At 55.4% G+C, this 25,578-nt stretch overlaps 3 protein-coding genes across 6 annotated transcripts in view; all 3 read left to right on the forward strand.

Moving 5' to 3' along the window:
- Positions 1-5,095, forward strand: part of Inhbc (inhibin, beta C) — a 24,214-nt gene extending 19,119 nt beyond the window's left edge. The window contains exon 2 of the mRNA XM_005397372.2: positions 3,859-5,095. Coding sequence (XP_005397429.1) covers positions 3,859-4,604 — 746 coding nt within the window. The 3' untranslated portion in view covers positions 4,605-5,095. The remainder of the gene's footprint in view (positions 1-3,858) is intronic.
- A 3,899-nt stretch (positions 5,096-8,994) lies between these two features.
- On the forward strand, positions 8,995-11,054 carry Inhbe (inhibin, beta E). The gene is made up of 2 exons (XM_005397373.2): positions 8,995-9,555; positions 9,799-11,054. Exons 1-2 carry the CDS (start codon positions 9,258-9,260, stop codon positions 10,557-10,559), a joined length of 1,059 nt encoding a protein of 352 aa, XP_005397430.1. The 5' UTR covers positions 8,995-9,257; the 3' UTR covers positions 10,560-11,054.
- Positions 11,055-13,719: 2,665 nt separating this feature from the next.
- Positions 13,720-25,459, forward strand: Gli1 (GLI family zinc finger 1). 4 transcript variants are annotated; one of them, XM_013520877.1, is made up of 13 exons: positions 13,720-13,850; positions 14,063-14,193; positions 17,157-17,283; positions 17,492-17,584; positions 17,841-18,036; positions 18,274-18,418; positions 18,749-18,838; positions 18,920-19,057; positions 19,363-19,512; positions 20,442-20,606; positions 21,198-21,428; positions 22,436-22,703; positions 23,414-25,459. In XM_013520877.1, exons 3-13 carry the CDS (start codon positions 17,184-17,186, stop codon positions 25,156-25,158), a joined length of 3,321 nt encoding a protein of 1,106 aa, XP_013376331.1. In that variant the 5' UTR covers positions 13,720-13,850; positions 14,063-14,193; positions 17,157-17,183; the 3' UTR covers positions 25,159-25,459. The 4 variants fall into 4 exon arrangements, with proteins under 4 accessions (XP_013376331.1, XP_005397432.1, XP_013376332.1 ...); XM_005397375.2 differs by lacking the exon at positions 14,063-14,193; XM_013520878.1 differs by lacking the exons at positions 13,720-13,850; positions 17,157-17,283 and having other exon boundaries at positions 13,857-14,193.
- Positions 25,460-25,578: the final 119 nt, after the last annotated feature.

A 25,578-nucleotide genomic window follows, 5' to 3' on the forward strand; every position in this document is an offset into this window, starting at 1 on the left:
ATATGTATAATAAATATTAACTAAAGCCAAATCATAATGATTACTTATTTATTTAAGATAAGGTCTTGCTATGTTGCCCAAGCCGGCCTTGAACTCATGATCCTCCTGCCTTAGCCTCCTGGGTAGCTGGGGTTACAAGCATGCACCACCAACACCTGGCTCATCATGGGCATTTAACTGCTTCCAAAAGCCATTTGGACTTTATTCACTGATAAGATTTTTAAAACCATGAATTTATGATCCATCCAAGTTTCTGGGCAATGACTCTGATGCCAGTGTGAGAGAATTAAAGAAATGAAAGCCCATTCAATGAATGCTTATTGAGTGCCTCTGAGGTACTGAGTACCAGGGAACCGTGGAGACCATACAGACACAATCTCCCCCTTCGTAGAGCTGACATTCTAGCTGGAGGAGGGAAGAGGAAGGAGAAGTGCACAGCTAACAAATGATCGCTGAGAGTGACATTTGTTCTAAAGACAGCGAAGAAGGATAATGCATTAGAGATTCAGAAGTTGAATTGGAAGGCCGGGGGTATAGCTCAGCGGCACAAGCACCTGTCTGGCAAGTGCAAGGTCCCGAGTTTGATTCCTGGTACCAAAAAAAGAAAGAAAGAAAGAAAGAAATTGCTGGGCATGGTGGTGCATGCCTGTAATCCCAGCACTGGGGAGGCTGAGGCAGGAGGATCATTTCGAGTTCAAGGCCAGCCTGGGCTACAAAGTGAGTTCAAGGCCGGCCTGAACTGCATAGTGAGACCCTGTCTCAAAAAAAAAGAAGTTGAATTAGAGAGTACTTTAGAAAGGGTAGTCAAGGAAGTAGCCCTGAGGAGGGGATTTGAAGCTGGGGACCAGAAAGGAACCAGTCATTCAAAAATCTTGGAAAGAGCCCAGGTACAGTGGTGCACACTTATAAGCCAAGCTACTCAAGAGGTTGAGGCAGGAGATCCTAAGTTTGAGGCCATCACCTTAGTGAGACCTGTTTGAAAATAAAATAAAGGGCTGGGGATATACTCAGTGGCACAAGCGCCTGCCTGGCAAGCGCAGGTCCTGAGTTCAATTCCTGGTAACAAAAAAAAATTTTTTTGTAATGAAAATAAAAAAGGCTAGATTTAGCTCAATGGAAAAGTGCTTGCCTTGCATATGTGAGGCTCTGGGTTCAATCTTCAGGGCTGCAGGGAAAAAAAAAATTCTTGGAAATGCATTCGAGGCAAAGGAAATATCAAGTGCAAAGGGTACGAGATGAGTCCATGTTTGGTGAGTTCAAGGAATAGAGAAAAGGCCAGTATAGTTGGAATGTGGTAATTGAGTGGCAGGCTGCCTAATTACACAGGTTCTCTGTGTTAAGGAGTTTTTATTTTAACCAAACAGCATGGGAAACCTTTGAAGTATTTTAAACTGAAGATATAAAGCTGATTGAATTTATGTAATAAAAAGGTTACTTTGTGCCAGGGGTGGTAGCTCACACCTAGTATCCTGGGAGGCTGAGGCAGAATTGCAAATTCAGTCCCAGCCTGGGCAATTTAGTAAGATCCTGTCTCAAAATAACAAATAAAAAGGAATCAGGGTATAGCTCAGTGCAAAGGTCTTAGGTTCAAGCCTCAGTATAGGAAGAAAAAAAGTTTTCACCGGGCACGATGGCACAGGCCTGTAATCCCAGCACTCGGGAGGCTGAGGCAGGAGGATCGCTGTGAGTTCGAGGCCAGCCAGGGCTACAAAGTGAGCTCAAGGCCAGCCTGAACTGCACAGCATGACCCTGTCTCAAAATGACAAAAAAAAAAAAAAAAGCTACTGGCTCCCTTCTATCCATATTGATCTCCTTATCAAAGAGTGGGGCTAGGCCATACCCCTGATTTTCTTTCTAGAACCTTCCTTTTTCATATTTATTTCTACCCGCTCAGTACTGGGGATTGAACCCAGGGCCTTTGCACTAAGCCGAGTCCCCAGTATACCCTGCTACTTTTTTCCTCCTTTGCTTGTTTGAGATAGTGTCTGCCTAGGTTTCTGAGTTACCCAGGCTGAGGTCAAACTTGCAGTCCTCCTGCCTCAGTCTCCAAGAGTGCTGGGATTGCAAGTGTGCACCCCCACATCCAACTTCTTTTTTAGTACTTATGTGGCCTAACTGGGGTTTTTCTGAATCTGTATTAAGGCTTCTTTTAATTATAAATTCCATCTTAAAATAATTTCTCTTTGCTATCACTTTACAGTATGCAGGGTTTTTTTTTTTGTTTTTGTTTTTGTTTTTTTTTTGTTTGTTTTTGAGACAGGGTTTCACTATGCAGTTCAGGCTTGTCTTGAATTCATTTTGTAGCCCAGGCTGGCCTCAACCTCACAAAGATCCTCCTGCCTCAGCCTCCCAAGTGTTGGGGTTACAGGTGTGCACCACTATGTCTGGCAGTATGCAGTTTTAAAAAGTCACACAGCTCCTTCAATATTTGGTTTACATGTTTCTTCCATAAAATATCTAGATTCATCACTCTTAATTTCTACCTTCCATAAAACCCTTGAACATGGCCACAATTCAGCCAAGTTCTCAGCTACTTTGTAACAAGGATGGCCTTTGCTCCAGTTTCCAGGTAGATGTTTCTAATTGCCACCTGCAGAATTGCTTTTCCCACCCATATTTCCCCCAGCATTCATGACCACTTAATGATCATGACCACTTAATATCTAGGAAGTGGCAGTTTTTTCTTACAGCCCTTTTCTTCTGAGTCCTCACCGGAACGACCCTTAGTACTCTCTGCTTGTAGCACTCTAGGCTTTTCCTATTATACTTTTCCAAATTCCTCAGTCTCATTACCCAGTTCCAAAGCCACTTCCACATCTTTGGGTATTGGTTGTAGCACCATTCCACTCTCGTTACCAGCTTTCTTAGTCCATTTTGTGCTGCTACAGTGGAATACCACAGACTGGCTAACTTATAATGCACAGAAATTTATTATCTCAGGATTCTGGAGGCTCAGAAGGGGCCAGCATCTGGCAAGGGCTTCTTGCTGTATTATCCCATGGTATACATATATTTTTTGTAACGGGAATTGAACTCAGGACCTTGCGCTTGCCAGGCAGGCATTGTGCCGCTGAGCCATCTTCCTGGCCCATACCCCACAGTAGAAGGCCAAAAAGAAGGCAAAGTGTGGGGTCCTGAACTCATCTTTTATAAGGAACCCATCCCCATGATAAAGACATTAATCTGTTCCTGAGGGATTTGATCTCCATGACTCAAATACCACCCATTAGGCTGCACCTCCCAACACGACCTTCTGGGGGATCAAATTTCCAACACTTGAGCGTTAGGAAACGTACTCAAACCATAGCAATTTTGAGGGCGTCAGACAGTTCACGTGTGCTGGCATTAAAGAGGAGCAGATTGTGGTGGCACACGTAATCCCAGCTACTCAGGTGGATAAGGCAGGAGAATCACAAGTTCAAGCCAAGCCTGGGCAATTTATCAACTTAATGAGGGCCTGTCTCAAAATGAAAAAGAGGGGAGGCCCGGGGATATAGCTCAGTGGCATAAGCGCCTGCCTGGCAAGCGCAAGGTCCTGAGTTTGAGTCCCAGTAAAAAAAAAAAAAAAAAAAAAAAGAGGGGGGACATGGAGTTACAACTCAGTGTGAAAGCCCTGAGCTCAATCCCTAGCCCAAGAAGTGGAGCTGGGCGTGATGGCGCACGCCTGTAATCCCAGCACTCAGGAGGCTGAGGCAGGAGGATCGTCGCGAGTTCAAGACCAGCCTGAGCTACAAAGTGAGCTCAATATAACTTAGCGTGAGCCCCTGGGTTCGATGCCCAGAACCACCACAAACAAGAAAGGAATGGTAGAATTGACGCTTAGAAAAGCACAATGACTGGGGCTTCTTGTGTCCACAGGCTTCTCCTACACCAACCAGACTCGTCTTGATTTCCACTTTTCCTCGGATGGGACTGCTGGGGGCGTGGACATCCGGCAGGCCAGCGTCATGTTCTTCGTGCAGCTCCCTCCCAACAGCACCTGGAGTATAAAAGTCAAGGTCTTTGCACTAAGCCCACACGACACCAACGTCACCGTAGCCAGTCGGCACCTGCTGGAGGTGAATGCCAGCGGCTGGCAGCAGCTCATCCTAGGGCCTGAAGCTCAGGCTGCCTGCAGCCAGGGGCACCTTACCCTGGAGCTGGTACCTGAAGGCCAGGGAGCCCGGAGCTCAGTCACCATGGGTGACACTGCCCATAGGCCTTTTGTGGCGGCTCGAGTGCGAGCTGGGGGCAAGCACCGGGTTCGCCGACAAGGCATCGACTGCCAGGGAGGGTCCAGGATGTGCTGCCGACAAGAGTTCTTTGTAGACTTCCGCGAGATTGGCTGGCACGACTGGATCATCCAGCCCGAAGGCTACGCCATGAACTTCTGCACAGGGCAGTGCCCACTGCACGTGGCAGGCATGCCTGGCATCGCCGCATCCTTTCACACCGCAGTCCTCAATCTTCTCAAAGCCAACACAGCTGCGGGGACTGCTGGAGGGGGCTCCTGCTGCGTGCCCACAGCCCAGCGACCCCTGTCTCTGCTCTACTACGACAGGGACAGCAATATTGTCAAGACTGACATACCCGACATGGTGGTAGAAGCCTGTGGGTGCAGTTAATCTGCGTGTGACGGCGGCACCCCCAGGCGGGATGGGCAAGTATGCCATCACAGAGGTACCCTTTCTCAAGAGGAGGGAGCGACCCCGCTCCTGCCTCTGTGCATAATGTAGAAGGTCTCTCCCTGAGCAACCTCCGAAATTGAGGAGCTCTAGTTAAGGAGTCATGGTACTGTCTTCACGACCACCAACCTCTGTCCTAGGGCACCGTCCGTGCACCACACCCTTCACGCTCAAACCCACTTCCGGGACTGATCCACCTTAGCCATGGGCCATGCCATCTGGCTCCCAGGCAGTGCCACCTGGTTCCCGGGCAGTGGCACGCTCAACTCACCCTTAATCAACCCTACTACCTACCGCGTCTCCCTCCCCTTCTACTTGATGGCACCCACTCTAGGATGAGTTGATTTGACGCCCTCTGTGATCTTTCTGACCCACCAGAGAAGCTCTTTCCATGGATTCACCCGACATTAAATTACTGTTCTCCAAAATGACCGGGTGCCTCTGTGTCTGCAGCTCCTTCCCTTCTCGCTGGCCCGAGTGAACTGCTAAAGCTTTCTGCACACCCTCGCCCGCCCCTTGTCCTTCTCCGCCTCGCTCAGTGTCTTTGGGGGCTGATTCACCTGAACTTCCCCACCGTGCTTCCTCCTGGGTTGGACTAACGGGAGACCCCAGCAGAAGACAAAAGGATAAGAGGATAGTGTATCTCATTCCCTTTGCCCACGGGCCATGCTTCTGTGCAGCTGTGGCTAGCTGTGTCCCCGTAGCTCCTGTCTGCCTAAGTTCTGAGAGGCAGTCGGCCCCAGGGGGTCCCGTGGCTTTCCCCGCTCCCTGTCCCCAGGGCTTCAACACCCTTGCGTGTTTCCCTTAGCTCTGTCTAGACCCTTTCAAATAATTTCTTCACTGAGTTATCTTGCAGAAGCAGACACAGACAGCCGAGGGCTCCCCTATTTCCTGCCAGGACCCAAACTGACACCGCAGATGACAGTCTGCCCGGCCCGCCGTGCTCTCTTTTCCCACGGAGCCCTCAGAGCTGAGATCCTGTACCCCCCTCTCCCTCCCCGAGGCCGCCTGCCTCCTCTTCCTCCTCAGGCCCCCTCCATCCTCCCAGAATCATCATCTCATGGTTTCATGGCTAATACAGAACTAGATTTTCCTGTTCATCTCCTCGCTCTGGACCCGGTCCAAGAGATGAGACAGATCAATGATCAATCATCAAGTAAGCCGACAGTCTGTGGACACACATGTGGCGGGAGGCTGAGGCATGCTCAGAGCTGCCCTCTGGGACCCCTGGCTCGCCCTCCCCTCAACCTCCCAGGAGTCCCTCCAGGAGTTCTGCCTGCCAGCTGGATCCAGCAAGAGCCAGTTAAGTAGAACAGGGAGAAGAGGAAGGTCCGGGACAATGAAAAGGTGGCATCTGCTCTGAGAATGGGTGCTCTTTAACCTTTGCCCCTTTCCGCCACCTTTCCCCTTTGGCTGGACCATGGGGTCTCCTCCCTTTGGCTGAACCATGGGTCGATACTGTCTGTAGCCCAAGGCCGAGTTTGCGCAAAGCCCATGTGTCCTTTGGGGAACGTGATGTCTGTATTTGCTCAGCTTATAACCCCCTCCGAGCAGGGTAAGAGGTCCCTGGAATGGGGAGGTTAGAGGAGAAATTCTTAAAAGGGGACTTCTGAGGGTGTGGAAGCCCATAGACGTTATCCCACCTTTGCCGGGCATGGTGGCATGCGCCTGTAACCCCAGAACTCAGTAGGCTGAGGCAGATAGATCGCCATGAGTTTGAGGCCAGCCTGGGCTACCTAGCCAGCTCAAGATCAGCCTGAGCCACATAGTGAGACCCTGTCTCAAAAAAACAAAAACAAACAAAACAGCAACAAGAATGTCATCCGACCTTGGACTTGAGGAGGCTTTCATCTAGGGAGAGGCTCTGCTGTCTCTCTCTGTCCTTTTTGCCTGCGTCCCCCACTGCACCCCTCTTTGAGACCAAATCTCCTTCCCTCCGACTACAGCTTCCGTTCCCAAGGCGGAGACTGGGTTAAGGCAAAGTAAGGCACTCAACTTGGAGGCAAAAATTTAAAAGAGAAAGAGAATAACCCAAGTAAGAAATATTTGAATACAATATTTTTAAGCACCAAAATTAATGGGAAAAAAAATCCATGAGGAACAGAGCAGCGTATTTTAAAATAAAAGCGGGATCCATACTATTCCCTTTCTTTTTTGGCTCTGTTTTGTGCTAAAGGGGAAAGAGCTGGTCTGTCTTCTTCCAAACACTTTCCTCCTGAGCTTCCGTGCCCTACCTCTAGACCCCTGAGGGTGCTCTCCTTGGGAAGGGATAAGCACTTCCACTCCCTTACCGACCACCAAGCCTGCCGCCACCCCCCAGCCCCCAGCCAGGTTGATGGCGGGGCGGTGGTGAGGCAGATGGCTGGGGTATTTATAACCTGGGAGCGCTTCTTGCGAGAAGTGACTAAGATGCTGAGAGCGTATTTATAGCTGAGTTCTGACGTAAGTGTCAGTGGGGAGGTAGGGCCAGGCCGGGCGCAGCAACGAGGGGGTGGGAAGAGCTGCGAATTGGGGGCACCTGACAGGAAGGTTATGGGCAGGTGGGGTCAGTGGCTCCCACAGCCGCACCTTGCCACTTTCCCTGACCGTCTCCTGGCACCAACAAGTAAGCCCAAGCCCTCCTAGGTACCACCGCTGGCGGAGACCTCCGCTCCGCAATTTCACAGTCACTCACCTGGGATCTAGGCTCTGGGGAGCGCACTGGCCAGAGGGCTGGTTCAGGGCCCGGGGAGAAATGCAGGGTGGACAGGAGTGTCTAAGAGTCTCACTGACCCTTCCACTTCCTCCCCACCCCGTGGCACCCTGAGTTTCTAGGAAGAGCCTGGCACCACCACCAAGCACCAGTGCCACGTGTCAGGGTGATGAGATCCAACACCAAAGGTAGCGGTGATGCAGTCTTAGAGACCAGCTTCCGCTCTCTGGCAGTGGTGACAGGGAACAGCAGAGCAACCCGCTCCTCCCCAGCTCCTGTGGGGGAGGCAGGGTCCCCAGAACGAGAGAATGAGGTGCACTCCCCATTTCTCCACTCCCCAGGCAGCCTCTTGCTGTCTCTGGGAAGCGGTGGTCAGCTGTCACCCAGCTGCTGTCCAGTGGCACCGCTCTGCCACACGGTGGACGCTGGCGGTACTGAAGCCCAGTCGTCAGGGTGACCCACCTCCCTGGATCCCGGTCTAGGGCTCTCTTGACAGTCCCACCAACTAAACAGGGAGAAGACGAATAAGTGAACAGGGACACATTTCTAAGTCACACTCTTCCCCACAGCTGTCTCCCCGACACCTCCCCCGGCTTTTTAAAGAAACTGGGCCATAAGAAAAAAAGCAAGCCTGAGACCCATCCACTTCCTATCCGCATTTAAAGTCAGTGAGGGCCGGAGACCATGGCACATGCCTGTAGCTCCAGCTTCTCAGGAGGCTGAGGCAGCAGGGTTGCTTGAGCTCAGGTGTTTAGTGCATGTGAAAGGATGGATGGTAAGTAGGTCAGGGGGTGCTGAGACTGGGAAGTAAGGTTGCTGCTTCATTCTTAAAAGCCCTTAGGCCTCCCACTCCCTAACTTCATTGACAGAGAGGCTGCTGGCACCACTTCTAGAATGCTTCACATTTAGGCGATTCTTACAATGCCTTGAAAGTGAAGCAGCAGCCGGGTACAGGCCCGCCCGGGTCTCATGCCCTCCTGCCAGCCTGGCTAGCTGGACTCTGCCCCGCTGTCAGATTGCATCACTCCCACCCCCACCTCTGGGTTTCCCCAGACATCAGGTAGCACGTCCACCAGCTCTCGCTCTGGCCATCCTCCACGGCGCGCTCCAGGCCAACTGGACTCTGGGCGGCCAGCACAGGCAGGGACAAGGGGTGACTTCTGTGTGCTATGGCGCTTCCATCTTGGCCTGAGCAATGGGACTCCACTGTCCTACCACCACCACCCAGCCTGTCACCCCTAGCCCAGCCCCGTGGTAGAAATAAGGAGAGCAGAATTCTCCTTCTGGCCCAGAGGCTCCAAAGAAACAACCACTGGAACCCACAGCTGCCTCCGGGACCTGCTTCAGCACGCTGTCCGGGCAAGCCAGCCTGCGTACTGGGGGAAACCGCCCTCCCCACCTGGCACATGGGGAGCCCCTCCTCTCGGTCCCAGACCTTGGGAACTGAGCATGTGAAATCATCCTCTTTCTTGCATCATGCGTGTCCACACTGCTGCCCCCTTACCCCTACCCCAAGCCACCACAGCCAGATGGTGAAACCCGAGCTGAGGGGGGGCCTCCACCCCTGCAGGGGCCTGATGGGCAGCGCAGCCGGCCAATCCTAAGGCTCAGTGGGTAGGTCCTCTGGGCGACTACTAGGTGGGGAGCCCCAGGCAGCTGGCTCTAAAGAGGCCCCAGGTCGGTAGCCAGTCATGAACTCTGAGAGTCCAACCTAGCCACCCATCGGACAACCCACTTCCACCTTTCCTGAGCCCCAGGCCATAGACGTGGCCCAACCCTTGTGGAAGGCAGCGTGGCACTGACATCCGCCGCTGCTGTGCCCGCACTGCGCCAGTGAGTCAAACTCAATAGAGGAGAAACGGCCCTCTTCGGCTCCTGACCTGGGACCATCCAGCAGGAGCATGGGACTCCCTCATGTCCAGCTCTGGCTGGGGCTGTTGTGGGCACTGGTGTGGGTACAGGGCGCGGCATCTGCATGCCCAGCCTGTGGGGGCCCAGCGCTGGCGCTTCAAGCAGAACGGGCTCTGGTGCTGGAGCTAGCCAAGCAGCAGATCCTCCGGGGGCTGCACCTGACCAGCCGTCCCAGAGTAACCCATCCTCCACCCCGGGCCGCACTGGCCAGGGCCCTCCGGAGACTGCAGCCTGGGACTGAGGCTCCGAGGAAAGGGGAGGAGGTCGTCAGCTTTGCTACCGTTGCAGGTGGGTGAGCAGGACAGGCAGGGAGCGGATGGAGAGGGAGGGGGAGGAGGGCCCGGCAGGAGGGAGATGGAGGGGGTGTGGCAGGAGAAGGAGGAGCTGGGTGGGGAGTGGTTACTGAACACGGGCAGCCTGGGCCCTTTCTAAAGCTGGGTGTGAGGGACAGCACCTGGAGACTGCGGGAGTTTCAAAGGGGAGCTTCATCTCTGCTCACATTTCTCTGTCTTTTGGCTATCTTCCGGGCAGAGTTCTCCACTTCAACCTGCAGCTCCACGCTCACTTTCCAGCTGTCCACTCTTCAGTCCCACCACCTGTCCCACGCCCGCCTCTGGTTGCATGTTCTCCCTGCCCGTCCTGGCCCTCTTCACCTGAGGATCTTCCAGCGGGGCCCCGGGGGGAGGCACGGAGGGTCACCTGCCCTCCTGGCTGAGCACCAAATAAATGCTCCCGGCTGGCACGCCTTGATTCTGCCCTCTGGTGGCTTGAGGGGTGAAGAGTCTGGGCTGGTGAAACTCCAGCTGGACTGCAGACCTCTGGAAGACAACAGCACAGCTGCTGCTGGACAGCCGAGGCAGCTCCTGGACGCAGCAGGACACTACCGTCCTTTCCTGCAGCTTAAGATTCGGGCCCACGGGCCTGGAGCAGGTCGGACCAGGAGGAGGACCCCCACCTGCGAGCCTGAGACTCCCTTATGCTGCAGGCGGGACTATTACGTAGACTTCCAGGAACTCGGATGGCGGGACTGGATCCTGCAGCCTGAGGGGTACCAGCTGAACTACTGCAGTGGACAGTGCCCCCCTCACCTGGCCGGCAGCCCCGGGATTGCCGCCTCCTTCCACTCTGCAGTCTTCAACCTCCTCAAAGCCAACAATCCTTGGCCTGCAGCCTCCTCCTGCTGCGTCCCCACGGCCAGAAGGCCTCTCTCTCTCCTCTACCTGGACCACAACAGCAATGTGGTGAAGACGGATGTGCCGGATATGGTGGTGGAAGCTTGCGGCTGCAGCTAACGGGGGGACCTGGGGGCTCAGAGTAAAGAGATCAAGTTGGGGGATCCTAGGAAAAGGGTATCTGTGTCTGGAGGCGTCAGGTTTTCTGATCCGCACACCCACTCGATAGGTTGCCTGGCAGTATGACTGGGTTGACCCCTACGGAGCCCCAGTGGACACTCTCTCGTCCCAGATACCGGCCTATTTCGGGCTGGTTCATGTGCGGGGTGATGGGTGAAGCGTTTCTGGTAAAGGGACAACCCAGACAGCACAATTTCCTACCCTAAGCCCCGTGAGAAAATGGCAGGGGCTGGCAGGGGAGGTCGGGAAGAAGGCAGAGAAGAATTCATCTTTCCCAAGAACTGAAAGTCCTCAAGTAAAGGAAAAAAAAGCCAAAGGCCCAGAAGGCTCGGGATGGGGCAGAGAGGCTGGCAGAGGACAGGGACTGTTGAGAGCTTCAATTTCTTTTTTTTTTTTTTTTTTTTTTTGAGACAGGATCACTGGGTGTGGTGATGCACACCTGTAATCTCAGCACTTCGGAGGCTGAGGCAGGAGGATCGTCGCGAGTTCAAGACCAGCCTGAGCTACAAAGTGAGCTCAAGGCCAGCCTGAACTGCATAGCAAGACCCCGCCTCGAAAACACACATACACACACACACACACACACACACACACACAAAGAGGATCTATTAGCTCAGATTGGCCTCAAACTCTTGATCCTCCTGCCTCAGCCTTTTAAATGCTAGGATTATAAGCATGCTCCAGCATCCCCAATTTAAGGGCATTAATTTAAGGGAAGGTCAAGAGGAACATGGGCAAGGTGCCTGGGGAGGGTGTTTGGGAGAGCCCCAGAAAGAAAAGGGTGGGGAGGTAGTTCCATGGTAGAGAGCTTGCTGGGCACATGGGAGGCCTGGGTTCAATCCCCAGTTCCAAAAAAAAACAAAAAGACTGAAAAAGAGATTTGGGGAAAATGGGTGCAGAGCCTAAGAAGTTGTCTGGTTTTCTCTGGGGGACAGAACCACTGGGGAGACAAACATGCATAGTTTCCTAATAAAAATAAGAAAGAAAATCAACCGTGTGAGTCATGAACAGAGGTTGAGGTAATGATCTGCAGCAGTGCTTCTCAGAGGTGATCTGCGGGCTGCTGGGAGGTCCCTGAGGTCCTTTCAGGGGTTTCTACAGGTCCGAAGCATTTTCACCATCATACTAACGTGTTGTTCGCTCATTACTTCAAAACTGTACAGTGAAGTTTTCCAGTGTGACATGTGATTACATCATCTTTCTGACATCACCGCTAATGGAATGTGAGCCTGTGTATTCTTGTTATAATCTTCTGTTTTAATTTCTAACATGATGAATTGATGGATACAATACATATGGAGGAAAAAACTAAGTGATTTTAAAAAGCAGAGTGGAGTCTTGAAGTCAAAAAACTTACGAATTATTGACTTTTCCTGGGCATAGTGGCACACACCTGTAATCCCAGCATTTGGGAGGCTGAGGCAGGAGGATTGCTGCGAGTTGGAGGCTAATCTGGGCTCCATAGTAAGTCCAAGTGTGACCCTGTCTCAAGAAAAAAAAAAAAAAAAAACCAAGCAAACAAACGAACTACTGGTTTATATTGTATTCCAAAAGAGCTTCCCTGGAGGAAGAGGCTAGTGGCTGAGCAGAAACACACAAGAAACATACACAGGATCCCTTCTTTTTCATTAATTGGGCCTGCCTCAGTTGGGTCACCGAGCTTCTGAGTATAACGGGCCTGGGTCAGTCATGTGGGGGCGTAGGCTGGAACACGGCTCTTCTCTGCCGGTCCCCATAGTTGCGACCTATATTTGTAGGGCCCCAGATCCGCTCCTCGCTTGATCTTTCCCCCTCTGACCCTCAAAGTGAACAGTTAACCCACTGACCTTCCAGGCCCCAGGCAGAGTCCTTAGAAGGCAGTGAGGATGTGGGAGGTCTGGCTGAGAGGTGACAGAAGGGGAAAGGGCCTCCTTTGTCTCATCATCCTCTCTCCTATTTTTTTTTTTTTTTCTGTACCGGGAATCGAACTCACGACCTCGAGCTTGCCAGGCAGACGCTGTGCTGCTGAGCTAAATCCCCAGCCCCTTTCCTATTTCTTAGAAAGGTCAGAGACTGAAATAGTTGTCCTTCCCCTGCATCTGGTCACCATGGCAACATAAATCCAAAGGGAACGTGCACGCCTCTCCCGCACTACCTCTGGCCGCTTGCTCCCCACCTCCCCCGAGCGAGCATGCCCCTCCGCTTCTTCGGGCTCACACTTTCCCCTCCGTGGGATCCTAACAGGTTTAGTGCGGAACTTCTCAGGGGTTCCTTCTTCAGCTCTCGGTTCTCCCGCTTTCAGACACTAAGAAGGTGTCATGTGTCAGGACGACCAGCAGAGGGAGCAAAAAGCCTTAAAGAGCTGAAAGAGGGCAGGCGAGCGAGGTGCGGAGGCGGCCTCAGTCTTTAGAAAGAGCCGGTTTCGCGGGAAAGGTGCTTCAGACCCGCGGCTTCTTAGTGACCTGTGAACGCACACTCTATACTCAGAGCTTTAGTCGCTGCGCCTCTCTTTGATGCTCTGTAGACCCCCTAACCTTCCTCCACAGCCAGCGACCCCTGAATTGTTTGCCCGAAGCCCTACTCTGTCCCAACCCTAAATTCCATCCAAAGGCAGAGGCCGGCCAATAAGCCAGAGAGGGATGGAAGCTCAGTTGACACCAAAGTCGACGACCCTACCTTCAAAGTTGTCTTTCTCGGGTGAGCGTCTCCCCCTCCCTTCCTCGCCCCGAGGTATTTTTCTGGATGCTTTTCTGGCTCTGGTTCAGGGCCTCTTCGAGGATGGCCGATCCAGCGAATTCCATCCCGGGATTTACTGCCCACCAACGCAGCGTGTTGGGGGGGGAGGCAGTATAGAGTCCCTCAAGGGAGGGGGTGGATCCTGGGGGTCCTGGGGGTGCAATCAGCCCGGCACCCCCTCTCTCGCTTCCAGCCACCCCACTTCATCTTCCAGTACGGCCACGGGGAGGGAAATAGGAGGGAGGTGAGGGGCGAGCGGGAAGAGCGGCGGCGCGCCAAGCGGCCAGACCGAGAAAAAGTTTTTGCAAAAGGAAAAAAAGTTTGCGCTTCTCGCGGGTGGTCCCGGCTTGCGGCCCGGCGGGCTGGGCCGGCGGGAGGGCTGGGGGCCAGGTTGGGGGGGTGGGGTGGCACTGAGGCTGCTCGCCGTGGCCCTGTCCGCCCCCCCTCCCCACTGCACACCCCCAGCCCAGACTCCAGCCCTGGACCGCGCATCCCGAGCCCTGCGCCCAGACGGAGGTGAGAAGGGGGGCGCGCGGGGGACCACCTGGGAGCGGTGGGGGAGGGGGCCGAGGAGATGCTCCGCGGCGCGGGACTCATCCCAGCCCGGGGGCAGACCTGGGGCTCAGGAAAAACTGGGGTGGGAGACAATGGGCGAGACGGTAGAAAGTTTGGAGGAGTGCTTCATCTGTGACTCCTTTCCTCTGAGTGTCTTCTTTTTCCTCTGACAGTCTGTGCGTCTGTCTCAGGCAGTCGTGGGTCTCTTTGTCTGTCTCCACTTCTCCCACACCTTAGAAGGTCTGCTCCCCGAGGTTGGGATGATGGCCCGCTGGAGGTCTGCGTAGTGGAGAGGGAACTCCAGGTGCGTCTCCGCACGCGGGGCAGGAAGACGTCAGCGGCTGAGAGGAGGGGACCCACCGCCAGGGGGGGACGCCGGGTGGGGTGGGGACCGGTGTGCGAGGCGGTAACAGCGCCGGAGGCCGGCTGGGCTTGGACCCCTGAGCTGTCTGGTGACAGATGTGCCCGCGGATGCTTGCGTCTTAGGGCAAAGAAGTGCACCCGGGACGCAAAGAGGGCTGGCGGGGGGCTGTCCGAGGTGTGGGGTAGGCCTTAGGAAAGCGCCAAGGAATTCTGCGCCCCTGAGTCCCGAGGACAGGGCGTGAAAGACAGCTGGGGAGACCTTGTCGTGACCCTCTGACCTCAGGACCACCGGGGCAGCTGGAGCCGGCCGCAGGGAGACCCCTACCGGGGCGGGGAGGGACCACCGGCCGCCGCCTGCCTGTGTATCCCCGCTGGCCCCCCGCCCAAACGGGAGCTGGAGCCCGAGGCCCCTCCTCCGGCTCGGACCACCCTGCCTGCCCTTGCTCCCCTCTCTGAAGCTTCTTTCAGGCCCCATGACCCCGAAACAATCAGCCCCGGGCAGCTAGCTTGGGGGATAGAATTAGGGAAAGGGGACCCCGTGGAGACTGAGGGTTTTAGGGGACTGGAGAACGGGGGTCTTCGTGGGGTAGTTCTTTCCGGCCAGTAGAGGTAGGAGGCTGGGAGGCTTCCTGGGGGAGACGCGAGGGCCGGAATGAGGGTGGCTTTCCCTAGGGGGCGGAGTCCAGAGACCCCCCCCATTATCTCTGCGGCATCCCCGCGCGCGACTCAGACCCCGCCCTTGACGTCACTAGGGGGTTCCCGGGGGTCCGGAGGGGTTAACCCTTAGGAAGCTGGCCGGGATACCCGGGAACCTAAGGTGTCTTCCTCCTCGTGGACACCTTATTTTATTTACCCAGGCGCTTTCTCTGCCTATAGCTTCTGAATTCTTTCCTCCCCACCATCGGGACCCCCGCCTTCCAACAGAGCCCCCCAGGGCGCCACTGCCTGTTTTGCGGGTGCGCGGGGAGCAGGAGGAGGAGGAGGAGGAGGAGGAGGAGGAGGAGGAGGGAAGAATGTGCCCTGCCCCTCACCCCCCCACTACTGCTCGCCCGACTGGGCTCCCGGGCGGGCGGGGGAAGCGGAGCTGTCTGCAGCCAGAGCCTGCGGCGGCGACTTGGGTGGGCCGGGGAGGCACGGGGGCGGGGAAGGCGGGACCGGAGAGGGGGCGGGGCCGGCTCCTGGGAGTTGGGGAGCGGGGGTACCAGGAGAAGACACCGAACATGACTCAGGGCTCCGGCAGGGGCACCCTAGGCCCGCCTGCTTCATCCCGCGCTCTCTCTTACCCATCCCCAGAAAAAGTTCAGTGAAGCTGGAAAAATTAGCGATATTTTCCTTTTGCTAGTGTGAAGGGGAGACGTGGGTGGGCTGCGGCACGCGTAGGCAGAGGGACGTCTCCCCGTTCCCATCGCGGCTCCGCGCGGCGGCCGGGCGGAGGAGCAGGATGGTAGCGGAGTGTGCACGTTTGGGGGAGTCTCTGTAATATTTGGGGGGTCGTGTGCGAGTCCTCCTTCCCCTGGGTGAGTCATGGAGGAAGAAGGTGGGAGGAGTGCCCCCCCATCCAGCTGCCAGCCAGCTGTGACCCCCCCTGTATAGTGCCAAGGTCGAGTTGGGAGGTCCGGGATGCGGGATCCAGACCTCCGCGGAAAAGGAGGAGTCAAAGAGGGCATAGCCCAGGGTGCGGGGCTCGTGGGGTACGGGTTCCGCTCCCCGTTTTACCCCGCCCTCACCCTAAACCCCAGCGTCCCGGGATCACCCACCGCCGGCCGGCCCGCTCCTGGTCCTTCTCCACCCCGCCCCGCCCCGCCCCACCCTCGCTCCCGGAGGCCCGGAAAACCCGGGATGGAGCACAAACTGGAGCTTGAGGGGAGCAGGGCAGCGCCTTTTCCTTCCTCGCTGTTCCTTTCTCGTGGATGGTGACTTTTGCATTCTCGTAAAGCCTTCCCTAACTCTCCTTCCCCAGGTCCCCTAACACAGAGACTAAAAGGGTCAGGTGGGCCGAGGTCCAAACCACCCCAGAATGACATCCGCTCCCACCCTTTCTACCCAATAGGCCCAGAGGCTCCCCTCAGAAACTTTACTCCTACACGCAATTTTTTGTGTAAAAGAAGAGAGGGCAGATAGACCCTTTCGGCTCCCTGCTGGCCCCACCAGCCTCTATCTGGACTGTGGCGAGGGCGCCCTCTGCTGAAAATTGAAGAGACTGCAGATGGGCTGTCCCTAGGTTGGGGCAAAGGCAGAAACGGAACCGGAGCTCGCGCGCTGAGCAGAGGAGGGCGTGAAATCAGGCCCGCTACTGAAGTTTGCCCAGCACGCCCTCCCTCGCAGCCGGCCCGTGGCACCACAGTCGCCTGAAGTTAGTGTTGGCTCACATGGCCCGTTAACACATACACACACACTCACACGCACACACTGACCACCTAGGCAAAGCGCCTCCCCAGTTCCCAGAAAGTTCCTCTAAGACTGGCTGAACGTGGTGTCTTGTTCCTGTAGTGCCAGCACGGCGAGGACGAGGCAGGAGGAGCGCAAGTTCAAGCCCAGCCTGAGCAACTCAGTACAACTCTTGTCTCAATTTTTTTTTAAAACTGTGGGGGTGTGTGTGCAGGGGATATAGTTCATTGTGAAGGTCCTGGGTTCAATTCTCAGTACCAAGCAAAACAAAACAAGAGACCCAAGCCTGCAAGACTGCCTCTACTCTTTAAGGTGTTTGTTCCTTCCCTCTCTGACCGAGGGATGGTCTTTGCAACTTGATTCCCGTGGCCGATGTCCAAGGGAGGCTGGTGGCACGGGCGACATGGCACCATGTCGCCATGGCACCATGGCACGACTCTGTGCCTTAGACTGCCCCCCGGTCTTCTCTATTTCCTTCCATCTTTACGCCTTGTACACCTGCTTTCCCTCCCGCAGTACCCACATACACTCCTCTGAGTCGCCATGTTCAACTCCATGACCCCACCTCCAGTCAGTAGCTATGGCGAGCCTTGCTGTCTCCGACCCCTCCCCGGCCAAGGGCCCCCCAGCATGGGGACAGAAGGTCAGTGCACTCACCAGTCCCTGGGTTTTGGGGATTTGGCAGATCTATCACCCAGCTCCATTCCTATCCCAAGAGAGTCTCCCATCTGTAAGAGGATCTGTGCTCCCATGTCATATGGCACTGGATTTGGGGATCGGGTCTTGCCTGAGGTTTCCACGTGAGCCCTGGGTATCCTCCAGTCCCACCCCCAGCCATCTCTCTTTTCTAGGACTATCCGGTGTGCCTTTCTGCCATCAGGCCAACCTCATGTCCGGCCCCCACAGTTATGGGCCAGCCAGAGAAACCAACAGCTGCCCTGAGGGTGAGGCCTCAAGCAGCACCTCTTTCATCTCTGCCCCTCTGGGATTTGTTCTGAAGGAGAAGGAGGGAGGGAAGGGATTTACCTTGGAGGAGGGAAGACTCAGAGGTGTAAGGGGCGGAGGACAGTCAAGAGGCCACAGAAGAGAGGAGTCGGGCAAGGCAGAGTCGAGGATCATTTGCTGCTGAGAGACCAGACCCTCAAGGGGGGTGCGGAGAGACACGGTCCTTTCTCTTGTCCCCCGCGTGTCCTGCTCCAGGGCCACTCTTCCCTCCTCCCCGGAGTGCAGTCAAGCTGACCAAGAAGCGGGCACTTTCCATCTCACCTCTGTCAGATGCCAGCCTGGACCTGCAGACCGTCATCCGCACCTCGCCCAGCTCGCTTGTGGCCTTTATCAACTCGCGCTGCACGTCTCCAGGAGGCTCCTATGGCCATCTCTCCATTGGCACAATGAGGTGCAGGCAGCCCTAGGCTTAGACGCCCTTACACTCCCCACTGAAACCTGTTCAAGGCCTTAAGCCTGCAAGCCCACTTTGAATCCTTATCACTTGAAAGGCACTGACACTGCCCTCAAACCGTCCCCAGGACTGCCTCAGCCAAGCCTCAAATCACGTCTTCCAGAGCCCTCCAGATAGTCCGAGGATTCCTGGCGCTTTCCCGTTGTTTCACTAATTGTCACCTCTTCTCCTCAGCCCATCTCTGGGATTTCCGCCCCAGATAAATCACCAGAAAGGGACCTCACCCTCCTTTGGGGGCCAGCCCTGTGGTGCTCACGACTCCACCCGGGTTGGGATGATGCCGCAGCCGCAATCCCGGGGAGCCCTCCCAACTTGCCAGGTGAGGGAGATTCCTTATTTTGCTACCCGATTTCCTCCAGCTCCCCCTAGGTGGGTGGTGGACTCTTCAGGAGAAAGGTCCAGGGAATGCAGGAGACGCAGACAGAAAACTAGAGGCGTGGGTGCGGGGGGGTTTGCTCCTTGGGGTTGACTTAGACTCTTCCAGCTGAGAGCTGGTCTTTTGCCAGTCCATTCACCAGTACAGTCTGAGGAGGAAGTTCCTTCCGCAGCCGGGGTCGGGGGGAGGCACTCAGGGCAGAAAGACCCGGCTGGGTTCCTCTTTCTTCTGCTTATTTCTACCCTCATTGCTTTCATCTCTCCCCTGGGGAAGCTGAAGTCAGAATTGGACTTGCTGGTTAGCAAGTGCCCAGAGGAGTCCTTGGAAGGGGACATGTCCAGCCCCAACTCCACAGGCACACAGGTGAGAGAACAGGCGGCGCCTTCCCTCTGGGCGCTGGGAAGAAGAAGAGCTGGGACCCTAAGACCGCCTCTCCTGCTCTAGGATCCCCTGTTGGGGATGCTGGATGGGCGGGAGGACCTGGAGAGGGAGGAGAAGCCTGAGCCTGAGTCTGTGTATGAGACCGACTGCCGCTGGGACGGCTGCAGCCAAGAGTTCGACTCCCAAGAGCAGCTGGTGCACGTGAGCCCCAGGGGGTAACAGGAATGGCTGGCTGGACCCTGTAGGAGACCCTGAGTGGGACACTGTGGAGTTTGCAGAGGGCAGGAGTCTGAGGATGTTGAAGTCAGAGGTCGAGGACTCCGGTGGGTAGGAAAAAGCTCAGGAAACTACAGCTTTGCTTTACAGAGTTGAGATCCCAAGATGTGGAATGTATGTTTCTTCCCCCGGGAGGCCGAGCCGCAAGGAGGAACAGGAGAACCGGGGGGTTCCGTGCCGGGTTTGCAGGGATGGGGGACCACGGAGAGCCTTTTCGTCTTCTCCTTCAGCACATCAACAGCGAGCACATCCATGGGGAACGCAAGGAGTTTGTGTGCCACTGGGGGGGCTGCTCCAGGGAGCTGAGGCCCTTCAAAGCCCAGTACATGCTGGTGGTGCACATGCGCAGACACACGGGCGAGAAGCCACACAAGTGCACGGTGAGACACCCGTTCCCAAGCCCAGAGTTCCTCCTTACACTGGCTCCCCAGCAAGGTAGGCTTCAAAGCGGACTTTTCCATTCATAGCTCCCTTCTTCCATAGACAAATAATAACATGCTGGGCCTTGTGAAATATTAAATACAATACTCGAGAGGCTGAGGCAGGAGGATTGTGAGTAGTTCAAGGCCAGCCTTGACCCTTTCTTCCAAAAAAAAAAAAACCAAAACACCAGGATTGATGGCACACACCTATAATCCCAGCACTCTGAGAGGCTGAGGCAGGAGGATCAGAAGTTTGAGCCCTGCCTGGACAATGTAGCAACTTAGTAAGACCCTGTCTCCTGTCTCAAAATAAAATTAAAAATGGCTTGGGATGTAGCTTAGTGTGAAGCCCCTGGGTTCAATCCTCAGTATTGCAATAACAATGACAAAATCTTATTTATGACTTCATGAGTCACTTAAAAAGAACATATTAGTGTCTATTAGGACATTTCTTCAACCTAAAGGTTCATCTTTTCCCCTTGATTTTAAAATAAATTGAAACGTTATTTGTGGGGCCCTTACTGTATCTCGGGTCCTCTCTGCCTTCCACTCTGCGCAGTGGATAAGCCCTGAGTCAAGGACACAAGCCCTTGCGTAAGGTGACCCCATTCTCGGCCAGTCTAAGACTCCCAGGTAAGAGACTTGCTCTGGCCTGACCACGGGGCAGTCACTCCCCAGCGCCATGCCCCTCATGGGAGGGTGCCTCCAGCTCCTCCTCTTCTTCCCCTCTCACCTTCCCTTGGCCCCTAATTCTGGGAGTTCTCCTGAGCCCCAGCGCCCTCCCATGTTATGTTGGATGACGTATGTCCCTTTTGAGGGTGAGGATGCCTTTCCTCTCCGTGTGCATCTGTCTGAGCGCTGTCATTTGCCCCATCTCCGTCCCCTAGTTTGAAGGGTGTCGGAAGTCATACTCACGCCTGGAGAACCTGAAGACACACCTGCGGTCGCACACGGGGGAGAAGCCATACATGTGTGAGCACGAGGGCTGCAGTAAAGCCTTCAGCAATGCCAGCGACCGAGCCAAGCACCAGAATCGGACCCATTCCAATGAGGTGAATGCCCCAACTAAGAGATCCTGCCCACTTGAGAAGCCACCTACTGGGGAGATCCCCCCATAGGAAATCCCAAACCACCCGCTCCACAGAGGTGAGCTCCTCCACTTAACGTAATTCATCCAGAGTTGGCCTTTCTGCAACCAAACGTTGTCACGTGCCATTGACCAGCCGGAGCCCAATTTAAAACAGCCTGTCAGCCAAGCCTGGTGGCACATGCCTGTAATCCCAGCACTCAGGAGGCTGAGGCAGGAGGGTCGTTGCAAGTGTGAGGCCAGCCTGAGCTACAAAGTGAGCTCAAGGCCGGCCTGAACTGCATAGCAAGACCCTGTCTCAAAAAGGCCAAAAAAAACCTAGCCCTGGACTACTGGAGACCCCTGGTTCCTTCGTCCTCAGAATTTGTGAGGCCCCACAGCCATCTTATCTTCCTAGGCCTGGGTCATCAGTTCTAATTCTCCCATAAGCCTCTCATACTTGACTCCCACCCCGCTTCAAACCTGGATGCTGTGTCCCCCCTCCCGGACTCACTGTCACCTTCCCCCATCCTCCTGCGTTCTTTCCCTCTATCCCTCTCCTCTCCCCACTCTGCAGAAGCCATACGTGTGTAAGCTCCCGGGCTGCACCAAACGCTACACGGACCCCAGCTCACTGCGCAAACACGTCAAGACAGTGCACGGTCCTGACGCCCACGTGACCAAGCGGCATCGAGGGGACGGGCCTTTGCCCCGGGCACCATCCCTGTCTACAGTGGAGCCCAAGAGGGAGCGGGAAGGAGGCCCCGTGAGGGAGGAGAGCAGACTGACTGTGCCAGAGGGCGCCGTGGTGAGCCAGCGCGGCCATGTTGCTTCTCGGCTTCCCCCACCTGCTCGGCTGACAGCTCCCCAGCCCCTTCCTAACTGTCCTCTCTTACGTAAGCTGCTCTTCGGTGGCCAGTCTGTCTGTCTCTTGTCCCAGTGTTGTTCCTCGGCCAACCCCAAATCTTAGGCTTTGGAGTTGTGAATTATTTAATGGACTCAACCAACTCACTTCTCACTAGCACTGACTATATTGTTTCTAGGGGTTTTGTTTTGTTTTGTTTTTTGTTTGAGATAGGGTCTTGCTATACAGTTAAGGCCGGCCTTGAATTCAAAATGACCCTCCTGCCTCAGCCTCTCAAATGCTGGGATTACAGGCATATACCACTATGCCCAGCTTGTTCCAAGCCTTTTACATGCAAAATGTCACATACTCCTCATGATAACTTCATGAGAAAGGTGCTTGCTCCCCATTTTCAGGTGAAGAAATTCGGGCATAAAGAAACTGCCCAAGGCTATGGGACTGAAGCCGGGCATGGTGGTGCACGCCTGTAATCCCAATACTTGGGAGGCTGAGGCAGGAGGATCTTTGGGAGTTCGAGGCCAGCCTGCGCTACAAAGTGAGCTCAAGGCCAGCCTAAACTGCATAACGAGCCCCTGTTTCAAAAAGACAAAAAAAAAAAAAAAAAGAAAAAAGGCTATAAGACCCAGCAAGAATTTGTGGCCTGGTAGTCTGTGCTCCAGCCTGGACTCTTCTAAAACTTCTCTCTTCTGTTTGTTTCGGGTTTTTTTCCAGTACCGGGAATTGAACTCACAACCTTGTGTTTGCCAGGCAGGCGCTGTGCCGCTGAGCTAAATCCCCAGCCCCTCTCTTCTGGTCTGTTCCAGTCTTTCTCACTGCTCAGGCTTTTCTACCCTTGTTATGGCTCCTTTCCGCCCCAGCCCGCACTGGGACACATGCTTCCGCCACTCACCAAGCTGCAGGACTTGGGGGAGGGGCAAGGGTGCCACCCTCAGTCCTCGTCTTCCCCACAGAAGCCACAGCCGAGCCCGGGGGCACAGTCTTCCTGCAGCAGCGACCACTCCCCAGCAGGCAGTGCAGCCAATACAGACAGCGGCGTGGAAATGACAGGCAATGCGGGGGGCAGCACTGAGGACCTGTCCAGCTTAGATGAAGGCCCTTGCATGGCTGGCACTGGACTCTCCACTCTCCGCCGCCTTGAGAACCTCAGACTGGACCAGCTGCATCAACTCCGGCCAGTAGGGCACCGGGGTCTCAAGCTGCCCAGCTTGACCCAAACCGGTGAGACCCGGGTGTAGGAAGTGCTGCTGGGCTGAGATCTGGACCTTCCCGGAGGTTGGGAGGAGGAAGTCACCCCTTCAGGGCTGCTACGTGGCACCTTTGTGCAATTAGAAGGTCCCCCTTCTTCAAGGCACTTCTCCTCCCACCTGCCAGAAAGTTGTCACATACAAATATACAAAGTGTATGATGTGAATGCCTTCCCCTAGAACTGTGCAGTAGACAACCTATATGGTGTTCATAGCAGTCCTGAATCCCTGGTTACCCAGAAACAGAAGAGACATGAGAGAAGCAGGAGACAGAACTGAATAGCAGCCGGGCGTGGTAGCACACGCCTGTAGTCCCAGCACTCGGGAGGCTGAGGCAGGAGGATCGTTGTGCATTTGAGACCACCCTGGGCTACAAAGTGAGCTCAGGGTCAGCCTGAACTGCATAGAGAGACCCTGTCTCAAAAAGACAAAAAAAAAAAAAAAAAAAAGAACTGAATAGTTAGGGTTAAAGAGCCTGGGACTCCAGGACAAGACCAGCCCATGAGAGAGGCAAGATGGGATGCAGGGAAGTGGGCCGGGGATGTAGCTCAGTGGCGTAAGTGCCTGCCTGGCAAGCGCAAGGTCCTGAGTTTGATTCCCAGTACCAAAAAAAAAAAAAAAAAAGAGAGAGAGAGATTCAGGGGACGCCCTGACCACCCCGCCTTTTCTCCCTGTCCCTTCCAGGCACCCCCGCGTCCCGCCGTCTGGGCCACTCAGTCTCCCTTGACCGCCGCAGCAGCAGCTCTAGCAGCATCAGCTCCGCCTACACCGTCAGCCGCCGCTCCTCCCTCGCCTCTCCTTTCCCTCCTGGGTCTCCACCCGAGAATGGGGCATCCTCCCTGCCTGGCCTCACGCCTGCCCAGCACTACCTGCTCCGGGCAAGATACGCTTCAGCTAGGGCGGGTGGTACCCCGCCCACCACAGCACCTGGCCTGGATCGGATGGGAGGTCTTCCTGCACCGCCTTGGAGAAGCCGAGCTGAGTACCCAGGATACAACCCCAACGCGGGGGTCACCCGGAGGGCCAGTGACCCCGCCCGGGCTGCTGACCGCCCTGCTCCCGCCAGAGTCCAGAGGTTCAAGAGCTTGGGCTGTGTCCACACACCCCCTTCTGTAGCTGGGGGAGGACGGAATTTTGACCCCCATCTCCCTAACTCTGTCTATTCACCACAGCCCCCCAGCATCACCGAGAATGTCGCCATGGATACTAGAGGGCTACAGGAGGAGCCGGAGGTTGGGACTAATGTTCTGGGCAGCGGCCTGAACCCTTACATGGGCTTCTCATCTGCTGATACTCTGGGGTACGGGGGGACTGAAGGATCAGCGGCTGAGCCATATGGAGCTAGGGGTCCAGGTTCTCTGCCTCTCGGACCCGGTCCACTCACCAACTATGGCCCCAACCCCTGTCCCCAACAGGTCTCGTATCCTGGCCCTACCCCAGAAACATGGGGCGAGTTCCCTTCCCACTCTGGGCTGTACCCGGGCCCCAAGGTCACAGGCGGAGCCTACGGCCAGTGTGCTCGACTTGAACACTATGGACAAGTGCAGGTCAAGCCAGAACAAGGGTGCCCAGCGGGGTCTGATGCCCCAGGACTGGCATCTTGCCTCAATGCACACCCCAGTGAGGAGCCCCCATGCCCACCGCCGCCGTTCTCCCACTATCCCCAGCCTCCTCCTCACCAGTACCCCCAGTCAGGCTCCTACCCTCAGCCACCCGCTGACTATCTCGCTTCAGAGCCCAGGGCTGGCCTGGATTTTGATTCCCCTGCCCATTCTACAGGACAGTTCAAGGCCCAACTGGTGTGTAATTACGTTCAGTCTCAGCAGGAGCTCCTCTGGGAGGGTGCGGGCAGGGGCGAGGCCCCAGTTCAGGAACTTCCCTACCAGAATCCCAAGTTTCTGGGGAGCTCCCAGGTTAGCCCAAGCCCTGCCAAAGCCCCAGTGCCCACATACGGACCCGGATTTGCACCCACCTTGCCCAATAACAAGGCAGGGTCCTACCCTACCCCTTCACCATGCCATGAAAATTTTGCAGTGGGGGCAAATAGGGCTTCTCATAGGGCAGGGGCACCACCCCGACTTCTGCCTCCACTGCCTACTTGCTATGGGCCCCTCAAGGCGGGCAGTGCCAACCCTAGCTGTGGCCATCCCGAGGTGGGCCGGCTGGGCGGGGGTCCTGCTTTGTACCCTCCTCCAGAAGGGCAGGTGTATAACCCTCTGGACTCTCTTGACCTCGACAACACCCAGCTGGACTTTGTGGCAATTCTGGACGAGGCCCAGGGGCTGAGTGCTCACCCTTCCCATGGTCAGGGGGACACCTCTGAACGCACCCCACCTCCCTCTGGGCCTCCCAACATGGCTGTGGGCAACATGAGTGTTTTACTGGGATCCCTACCTGGGGAGACACAGTTCCTCAACTCTAGTGCCTGAAGGGTGAGGAATCTCATCCGTGGGACCTGCATTTTTAAAGGGTTTCCATCTCTCCAGAGAAGTCAGGGAGAGGAGCCGTAGCCCTCTGCATAAGATGCTCCAGGGATGGGATATAAGGGCTGGGGCAATATTTAGTCTGTTTATATTTTGGGAAGGAATTTGATAATGACACTGTTTCCTGATAATAAAGGAAGTGCATCAGAAAGAACTGCTTTATGTGCTATCTCAGGACAGGAACAAGAAAAGAGGTAGGCGGTTCATCACCCCACTCTCTTTTTTTTTTTTTTTTTTGTCTTTTTGAGACAGGGTTTCACTATGTAGTTCAGGCTGGCCTTGAGCTCACTTTGTAGCCCAGGCTGGTCTTGAACTTGTAAGGATCCTCCTGCCTCAGCCTCCCGGGTGCTGGGATTACAGGCGTGT

The sequence above is a fragment of the Chinchilla lanigera genome, unplaced genomic scaffold (genome assembly GCF_000276665.1).
Source record: "Chinchilla lanigera isolate Chin_1 unplaced genomic scaffold, ChiLan1.0 scaffold00057, whole genome shotgun sequence".
Taxonomy (NCBI): Eukaryota; Metazoa; Chordata; class Mammalia; order Rodentia; family Chinchillidae; genus Chinchilla; species Chinchilla lanigera.

What these genes read in the sequence shown, in the direction of transcription:
- Inhbe (XM_005397373.2), top strand. Translation starts at nt 9,258, where the DNA reads ATGGGACTCCCTCATGTCCAGCTCTGGCTGGGGCTGTTGTGGGCACTG. An exon ending in CAGCTTTGCTACCGTTGCAG is followed by an intron (nt 9,556 to 9,798) that starts GTGGGTGAGCAG and finishes TCTTCCGGGCAG; the next exon opens with AGTTCTCCACTTCAACCTGC.
- Gli1 (XM_013520876.1), top strand. Translation starts at nt 17,221, where the DNA reads ATGGCGAGCCTTGCTGTCTCCGACCCCTCCCCGGCCAAGGGCCCCCCA. An exon ending in CCAACTCCACAGGCACACAG is followed by an intron (nt 18,839 to 18,919) that starts GTGAGAGAACAG and finishes CTCCTGCTCTAG; the next exon opens with GATCCCCTGTTGGGGATGCT. An exon ending in AGAAGCCACACAAGTGCACG is followed by an intron (nt 19,513 to 20,441) that starts GTGAGACACCCG and finishes TCCGTCCCCTAG; the next exon opens with TTTGAAGGGTGTCGGAAGTC.